The 8,916-nt window shown below is 56.5% G+C and overlaps 1 protein-coding gene across 4 annotated transcripts in view; it reads left to right on the forward strand.

Moving 5' to 3' along the window:
• The window catches only part of CHST3 (carbohydrate sulfotransferase 3), a 28,490-nt gene extending 20,058 nt beyond the window's left edge, over nt 1-8,432 (forward strand). For 3 of the 4 annotated variants that reach the window (XM_029931875.1, XM_029931876.1, XM_029931877.1), the window contains 3 exons: nt 1,411-1,522; nt 5,407-5,631; nt 7,059-8,432. In XM_029931875.1, the coding sequence (XP_029787735.1) occupies nt 5,492-5,631; nt 7,059-8,346 (1,428 nt within the window). In that variant the 5' untranslated portion in view covers nt 1,411-1,522; nt 5,407-5,491 and the 3' untranslated portion in view covers nt 8,347-8,432. The remainder of the gene's footprint in view (nt 1-1,410; nt 1,523-5,406; nt 5,632-7,058) is intronic. The other variant, XM_029931874.1, reaches the window with a different exon arrangement.
• Nucleotides 8,433-8,916: the final 484 nt, after the last annotated feature.

The raw sequence follows: 8,916 nt of genomic DNA on the forward strand, positions 1-8,916 counted from the left end.
CTCCCAGAACCCGGAAAACATTTTGTGGGGAAGCCCTAAGACTTTTTAAATTTTGGCTCTAATTCATAAAAACCTATAAAGGCATGTGAGTAATAATATAAAATTAGCCGTGTAAGGATCTTTGCCAGCTGTGGTATGGGATGGATTGGCAGCCGCCGGGTGCAGTTTCCTAGGCTCTCTAACTCCGCCTCCACGCTTGTTCATGGGACCACGAGCCAAGTGAGGGGGAAAGGTGGAATTAGAAGAACCTTGCATCCATTCCAGTTCTTTTCAAAAGGCCATTTTCTTTTTTTCTTTCTTTCTTTTCTTTTTGCAAATTTTGATGCCTTATCTATTCTTAGTAACCTCGCCATTAATTATAATCTGTGGCGTTTTGTTCAGTAAAGGGCTTTATAGACTAAATCAAAGGCTTGGAGGATGGATATACAAGGCACATGTGCTCGAATGGAGGGTTTTTGGAAGAGGAGACTTGGAATCTGGGCTGGCATTGCAGGGTGATATCAGATCGTAGCATGCCAAACGAAGGGGTGGTGAGGAATTTGTTTGGTAGCCAGTAAGGATCCGGTAAGGTTGGGAGGGCACACTGGTTCTATCTCACATGATGACTCGAATGGCACTGTAGTGAGAAGTGAGGCCACATCAGGCTTAGCTGGAAAGGGGACACTGATTTGACACAGAGAGCGAGCGAGCAGGGGAGGGGCAGAGAGAGAGGGAGACACAGAATTTCAAAGCAGGCTCCAGGATGTGAGCTGTCAGCACAGAGCCCGACATGGAGCTCGAACTCTCAAACTGCAACATCATGACCTGAGTCAAAGTCGGACACTTAACCAACTTAACGGAGCCAGCCAGGTGCCCCTCTCTGAGCCTGAATTTCTACAGATAAAAAAAAAAAAAAAGAGGAAAGGTGGGTAAGGAAATTGCCAAGTCCTGACATTCTGGAGTTTTAGGGCAAGAGCCATATTTTTTCATGATCCATGGGGTGGTATGCAGGTGAGATTTCTTTTGGACACCTGGAACACCAGCTTCCTCTACAGCCCCTTTCTGGGCAAGTGCAGCCAAGCCCAGAGCAGGAGTCAGCTCCGACCCAGCCCAGGGCCCCAGGTTCAGTGTGAGAGTTGCTGGGAGTGTCTTTGCTGACCAGGAGGCTGGGGGCCCTGTATTTCATGCACCTGTTGGCTCTGCGGTTTTACACAGGATGTTTTGCCCACAGGGCTGAGCAGGCCCTATTGAAAGCGCCTCTCAAATGTGGGTAGAGTGTGTTCCCCTCACACCCCCACAGAGCAAAACAGGGCTGGCTCTCCGAGTCTGTGGCGGCCCTGCCCCCACCAGGCTCGCCCCCAGCCCCCTGGTCCACCTCGTGGCTGTGGCCCACAGCTTCTCACAAGTTCTTGGATGTCCATTGCTGCGCAGGTGAGGCACACGTTCCCCGGTGACTGCTTCTGTCTTGGCTGGGACTGAGCGCATGCCCGTAAGGAAGTCACGGAGGGGTCTGTCCCTGGAGAGGAGGCTGGCGCCCTGCAATGTGAGTAGGCCTCAGGGGCATCATGGCGGCCCCCAGCTGCAACAGGCGGCCTCAGCCAGACATTCACTCGCTTCTTCAATCTTTGGTACCTTCTCTTCTTCCCTTATCCACTGGTTCATCTAATAGCCCCGAGGCATGTACTCTCCTGTTAGACACTAAGATGGAGACTCAGAGGGGGCCCCTGGTCCTTCCCCTTGTGAAATGGAACCTAGCTTGTGCTAGCTCCTCCTCCCTGCCCTCCCTGCCCCTGCTCTCTGGGGGATTCAGAGAGCTCACAGAAATCCTCTTCTGGGCTTTGGCACCGTGGTGCCAGGGCTGTGGCCCATGGGTTGTTGGTGTAGAGTTTCCCAGAGTGGGCTTCCCTGCTCCCACGCGGCCCCTCCTCCCTCGGCTCCTCTCCTCTGGGTGGCCCTTCCCCGGATGGAGCAGCTGTGGGATCAGGGCCTACAACTGCAGTGGCCCAGCCCCCACTGCGCTCTCAGGCCCAGTAAGTGAGGGCAGTGGAGTTTTGCTGCCTGATGCAATGTCTGGCAGGGCCCGTCCCTTATCAGAGGTCCATTCACAGCAGACTCTGGGACCCCACCTTCCCCTAGCGGAGGCAGGGCCAGGCTGGGAGGCATCCAAGTAGACAACTGTTGTCTAGTGAGGGCCCCTTGCCTGGCAGGAGGGAGGCCTGAGCAGAAGAGCCCCTGAGGAAAGAAGAGGGTAGGGAAGTTGGTGCCTAGAGTTAGGGCCTTAGCACTGCCCAGTTTTTTGGTGTCCCCTCACTAAGCTCTGCCTGGGCTATACCCATGGCGGTTTTCTGCCCTCCCATTGTTAGCACACAGCTGCACAGGCTAAAGCCCTGAGGCTTAGTTTCTTCATCCCTGATGACAATTCCAGGCACTGATGTCTGTGAAGCCCAAGCCTGAAGTTCTGCCCTTGTGTCGGCCTGTAGTACACACTGAGCACATCCGCACGGGACACAACGCAGGGCATATACTCAGAGCACATGAATGCACGTGCGTATAGCGCACACACACGGTTCACTCACTCAGGGAACACCTGCTTTCTCTTCTTCATACTTCCCATCCAGTAGAAGGAGGAAGCATCTCACACTGGGCTAAATGCTTTGGAAGAGGCATTCGTCCATTCATTCAGCAAGCATTATGGGAGCACCTGTCCTGTGCCCAGTACCCACGCAGACTGGGGCACTGGGACTGTGGGCCCAGAATACGAAGCTGGAACCTCCCCAGCTCATGGAACCTACCCTCCAGCAGCTGAAACAGGCAAGAAACGAGCACATTTCGGTCCAGGAAGCAAATAAAGCAGGATGCTGAGAAGGGAAGTGATGGGGGAGGGGAGACGATCAGTGTGAGGTCGGTGGTCAGGGAAGGGCTCCGGAGGAGGGCTCCAGAGCTAAGCACTGGGTATGACAGGGCCCAGGGTGGCTGTCCCACCATCTGCCGCATCCAGGCAGAGCTGGGCTGGCCCATGCTTCTGGCCTTCTTCGCCATTGGCCCTGGTGCCCTGGAAATGGGATTTTGGCTGGCATCCCACCTTCGCCTTTGGCTGTCACATCATTTGCTGGGTGTTGGGGGCAGTGGGGGGAGGGTAGCAAGTACTCCCCTGGGTGGTGGCATCTGCCAAGAGAAGGAAAAGCCGCTTCATTCTTCCATTAGCTAAGCACGGTGCACCACGGGTTTGGGGAGGGAGGTAGCACAAAGGTTTGACTAGTGTTCACAGATGTCACAGACTGACTTCCTATAGGGGGCCTCTGCCTGGGGCTTTGCCAGGTGACTGCCATCCTGGCCCCGTCTTCCTCCCTCATGACCCTCTCTCCTAACTCCGGGGTCTTGGGACCTCCCACATTCCCCTGGGACCACCAAGCCTCACCTACGTGCCCACTATCCATCCACTGGGCTTCCAAAGCTAAAGCTCGGGCAGCCTGCGGGGACGGGGCTGCCCACGGGGATGGGGGCACCCTGCGGGGACAGGGGCAAGGAGCCAACAGCCTGCCCGGTGTGTCGTGTGGGAGTGAGTGTTCACCATTGCTTCTTCCTTTTAGGGCAATGCCGAGACGTTTCTCAGGAACACTGTACTTCTCAAGGGGGGAAGTGAGGGGACTGAGATGGCAATTCAAAAATAGAAGCAGTGCTTGGTGGGAGGGGAGGAGAGGTGTAAGAGCTTTGTCATCAAGGCAACCAAACTTTCAATCTTACCAAAGACCCAGAAGGGAGAGGATGATGAAGGCAAAGTCCCCCCACCCCACCCCGCCTTCTCTCTCCTCTCAGATTTAATGACCGCTTACCCTGCCCCAGATACTATTCTTCATAGCAAACTTATATACAGGTTTCTCATGCTACAGGAAAAGAATCTAAAACCCAGAGAGGTTAAGTCATTTATAGAAGGTTGCACAGCATGATAGACATGCAGGAAGGACAAAAACCCAGGACTTTTGGTCCCAGCTCCTTCTGCTTCCCTCACATCATCAGACACAGACAACTCCTCAGCCTAGAGATGAGAAGGCAGAAAGTCAGGATCTCAATCCCTTTTGCTCTGCAGACTCAGTGTTGGGTCCCACCCTTCCAGAGGGATGGGTGGCCTGACACACCACCCCGGGCTCAACAGGGTGCATGAGGGACCTGGCTCTGCCTGTCCTTCTGCAAACTCACGCTGACGGCCTGGCAGGCACTGAGCCAGGCGCCGTCTTTGGCAGGTGTGGTCACTAGTGTACTTTTTGGCAGCTGATATATTTTGGGCACCACTCTGGATGCTAGGCTCTACTTCCGGAGGCTCGAGAGCCAGGGAAAGGAGGACCGACAAACCATCAGCTGGGAAGTCCAACCATACGTGCTACGGTGGGGGTGACTGGGGAGCACTGGGAGGCTCCAGTGACCCGGATTCTCGGATGGCGGACGAGGGCTGCTGCTGGCGGAATCTGTGACAAGTTATTTAACCTCTCTCAACCCGTTTCCTCATCTGTAAAATGGAATCATTGTTACCTAATAGGACTTCTGTAAGGATCTGATGAGGAAATGCAAATGTACTTAGCACGGCACCTGGTACAGAGTGGTAAGCACTCAGTACATTTCGGTTGCCCATCTTATGCCAGATGGCCCTTCCATCCAGAGTGCAAGCCTCATGAGGGCTGCGGGCCAGGTCTGCTTGTTCCCTGCTGTACCCTCGGTGCTTAGACCAGAGGCTGGCACATAGTGGGTGCTCAGGAAGTAGTTGTTGCGCGAGTGTATGGGGATATGGGGAAAGGCCCAGAAGAATTAGGACGAGGCAGGAATATTCCAGTGGCCCTGGAGCTGACCCCACAGCACTCTTCCCTCCTGGGCTCCTCTTCACCCAGCCACATCCAGGAAGCCTCACCACTACTCCGCCCTGCGCAGCCAGGGCTCTCCCCTCGACTCCCAGGTTGCACATCTGCCCCCTTGTATTGCAGAGCCCCTGCCCCACTGCTTTCCCCAAAAAACAGAAGTTCTGACTGTCCCTCTAGCTGCTTCCGTTGTGTGATGAAGGTCAACCCTAGGACCTGCCCACATGAAGGATCTAATATGTATATTAGGTTATTAACATCAGCTTTTATAGGTCCACCTCCAACATGTTTTATTTAGGGAGTTGTAGTCTTTTGTTTCAAACATTTATAGTGCAAGGAACACTCTTCCATGCACTTGCCCTTGAGTTATGCATGAGGTAAAGAATACATTCATGGAAGTGGAATGAATGAATTAAAGGGCCGATTAGCATTTTAAATGATTTGATCACTCATCTATGGGAGAGTGGCTCTGGGGTTCCTGCTGCCAAGCAGGGCCGCGACCTTCAAAAGTTGGGTGGAGAAACCTCTCTTCGTCCCTCATCTCCCGACAAGGGTGTCCTGACCACCTGTCTCTTCACAGGACAAGGGTGTCCCCCACCTGAAGACAGCAAGCCAAGTCCTGAGCGATGCTCCTGAGCTGAGTGCCCACGGCCCCACCCTTCCCCATGGAGAAAGGACCCACTCTCCCGAGTGACTGCCGGGACTTTCTGCACAGCCTGAGGATGAAGAGCAAATATGCCCTCTTCCTGGCTTTCGTGGTGGTGGTTTTTGTCTTCATTGAAAAGGAAAATAAAATCATATCAAGGTGAGGGATGCCAGCACAAGTCTTCCGTATTAGGGAGGGGTGGGTGGAGGCTCTTTTCAAACTTACAAAGGCAGCTCTTCAACCAGTCATGACCAGCTCCCTGCACCCCCCCACCCCCCGTCCCGCATAGACTGTGGGTCATGCACACATCCTCACCACTGCACAGGGTAATGCTCGGGCTCTGGACTCAGGCAACCTGGGTTGGAACTCCAGATTCCAGCCCTCTCTAGCTGTGACACTTTCTGGGTCTTAAGCTCCTCTTCTGTAAAATATGACTAATGATGGGGCACCTGGGTGGCTCCGTCCGATCTTGATTTTGGCTCAGGTCTTGATCTCATGGTTCATGGGATTGAGTCCCACTTTGGGCTCCATGCTGACAGCTCAGAGCTTTCGAATTCTCTCTCTCTCTCTCTCTCTCTCTCTCTCTCTCTCTCTCTCTCTCTCTCTCACACACACACACACACACACACACACTAAATAAATATTTAAAAATGTGGCTAACAATGGGGATTTCCTTGTGAAGATTAAATGAGGAAACGTAAAACATTTAGCTCAGTGACCAGCATGCAGTTGGTATCTAGTACTTGCTGACCATGGCTCTTATTATTAACTTACTTCTTGGCTAGGATGAAGCCTTACAATATCAGCACATCTCCTATACCAACCTGAAGCCATGGATGAGATAAGGGTGAGCCCTCGGCAAGGCAGGGTCCTGGTACACATGCCTGTAAGCATGCATGCAGTTGTTCAGGTTGTGTATCGCTGAACGCCAGGGGTGTGCACTCACCTCAGCTACACTGGGAATGCTGGAATCGGCAGTGTGTCACTGTGTGCCGTGAGTGGTTCTGCTGGTGAGCCTGCTAGACATAGAAAGATTTTTTCAACCTGCTCTCCCAGCACAACCCCTGCAAGAAAGCATCAGCCACACGGATAGACTAGGAATTGGACTGTGAAGCGGGCAGTCACTGCCCCACCTCAGTTCCTCAGCACGAACTACTCCTGTTCTGCAGCTCTCCACCAGGGACCTCCCTCTCCACCTGCACACCAGCAGGCCGGGAACACAGGGAGTGAATGGCTCTGGGAGCAGCCCTCAGCCAAGGCCAGCGGGGACTTGACATCCCCTGGGCAAGAGAGTCCCAGGTGTGTCCTCCCAGGTGCCCCAGTGGGCCTGGTTTGCTCCCAGGGACAGCATGCTCACCCTCTACCGACTTCTTCTTCCCACCCCTCTTCTCTACCTCTCTTTCAGTTCTTTTTGTGATCATGTTCTTAATAAACTCCTCACACCCAAACCGCTGCCTCAAAGTGTGCTTCTGGGGAAACCCAGCTACGACAGGCTTTGGGTGATCAGCCCTGGAGGCTGCTTTGGGGTGCACAAGGGATGAAGTCCCCAGTCACTCACTGCCTCGGATTTCCCTCTGTCCCCCTAGGGTGTCAGACAAGCTGAAGCAGATCCCACAACCCCTGGCAGATGCCAACGACACCGACCCAGCCCTGATCTTGGCCGACAATGCGTCCCTTCTATCCCTGAGCGAGCTCGATTCAGCCTTCACCCAGCTGCAGGGCCGCCTGCGCAACCTCAGTCTGCAGCTGGGTGTGGAGCCGGCGGCAGAGGCCGCGGCCGAGGCCCGGGTGGAGGCGGTGGGGACACCCCAGCTCCCCGAGGCCCGGCCGCGGCGCCACGTGCTCCTCATGGCCACCACCCGCACAGGCTCCTCGTTCGTGGGCGAGTTCTTCAACCAGCAGGGCAACATCTTCTACCTCTTCGAGCCGCTGTGGCACATCGAGCGCACCGTGTCCTTCGAGTCGGGCGGCGCCAACGCGGCAGGCTCGGCCCTCGTCTACCGCGACGTGCTCAAGCAGCTCTTCCTGTGCGACCTGTACGTGCTGGAGCACTTCATCAGCCCCCTGCCCGAGGACCACCTGACCCAGTTCATGTTCCGCCGCGGCTCCAGCCGCTCCCTGTGCGAGGAGCCCGTGTGCACGCCCTTCGTCAAGAAGGTCTTCGAGAAGTACCACTGCAGGAACCGCCGCTGCGGGCCGCTCAACGTGACGCTGGCCGCCGAGGCCTGCCGCCGCAAGGAGCACATGGCCCTCAAGGCCGTGCGCATCCGGCAGCTGGAGTTCCTGCAGCCGCTGGCCGAGGACCCCCGGCTGGACCTGCGCGTCATCCAGCTGGTGCGCGACCCGCGCGCCGTGCTGGCCTCCCGCATGGTGGCCTTTGCTGGCAAGTACGAGGGCTGGAAGAAGTGGCTGGCCCAGGGCCAGGCGCGGCTGGGCGAGGAGGAGGTGCAGCGGCTGCGGGGCCACTGCGAGAGCATCCGGCTGTCGGCCGAGCTGGGCCTGCGGCAGCCCGCCTGGCTGCGCGGCCGCTACATGCTGGTGCGCTACGAGGACGTGGCGCGCTGGCCGCTGCAGAAGGCCCGCGAGATGTACCGCTTCGCCGGCATCCCGCTGACGGCGCAGGTGGAGGACTGGATCCGCCGGAACACGCAGGCGGCCCGGGACGGCAGCGGCGTCTACTCCACGCAGAAGAACTCCTCGGAGCAGTTCGAGAAGTGGCGCTTCGGCATGCCCTTCAAGCTGGCGCAGGTGGTGCAGGCCGCCTGCGCCCCGGCCATGCGCCTCTTCGGCTACCGGCTGGCGCGGGACGCCGCCTCGCTCACCAACCGCTCGGTCAGCCTGCTGGAGGAGCGCGGAACCTTCTGGGTCACGTAGGGGGGCCGGGGCGGCCCGCGGCAGCGCGCGCGCCCCTCCTTGTGAAAGGCCCACCCCGCCTTCCTCGCACCCCCTCCGCAGGCGGTGAGCTGGTGGCTCTCCCAGAGGGCGGCCGGGCGGCTACGCGCGGAGCAGGTAGCCCTTGCGCCATAGAAGTAGGCCCCCCGCCAGCTAGGTCCCCACTGCTGCCTTGGGCCTGGGGGCTCTCACCGAGAACAGGACTGTGCCCGTCCGTGAAGGCTGCCAGACCCAGACATGAGAGGCCGCGGTCTCCTGAGCAGTCCCCTGAAGGCCTGGAACTTTTGACAAAACTTTTTCTGTCACTGTCTCTGTCTGTCTCTGTCTCTTTATCTCTCTCTCTCTCTCTCTCTCTCTCTCTCTCTCTCTCTCTCTCTCACAGGCAGGCACACACACACACACACACACACACACACAGAAGCATACACCAAAAACACATAAATGCCTGTAGACCACGCAGAGGAGTCCCATGCTTAACCCCCAGGGGCTGTGGCCACCGCCCCTTTGCAGCCAGACCTGTCAGTTTCTGGATTTCTACACAATCCAGTGTGG

Source organism: Suricata suricatta, chromosome 2 (genome assembly GCF_006229205.1).
Source record: "Suricata suricatta isolate VVHF042 chromosome 2, meerkat_22Aug2017_6uvM2_HiC, whole genome shotgun sequence".
Classification (NCBI taxonomy): domain Eukaryota; kingdom Metazoa; phylum Chordata; class Mammalia; order Carnivora; family Herpestidae; genus Suricata; species Suricata suricatta.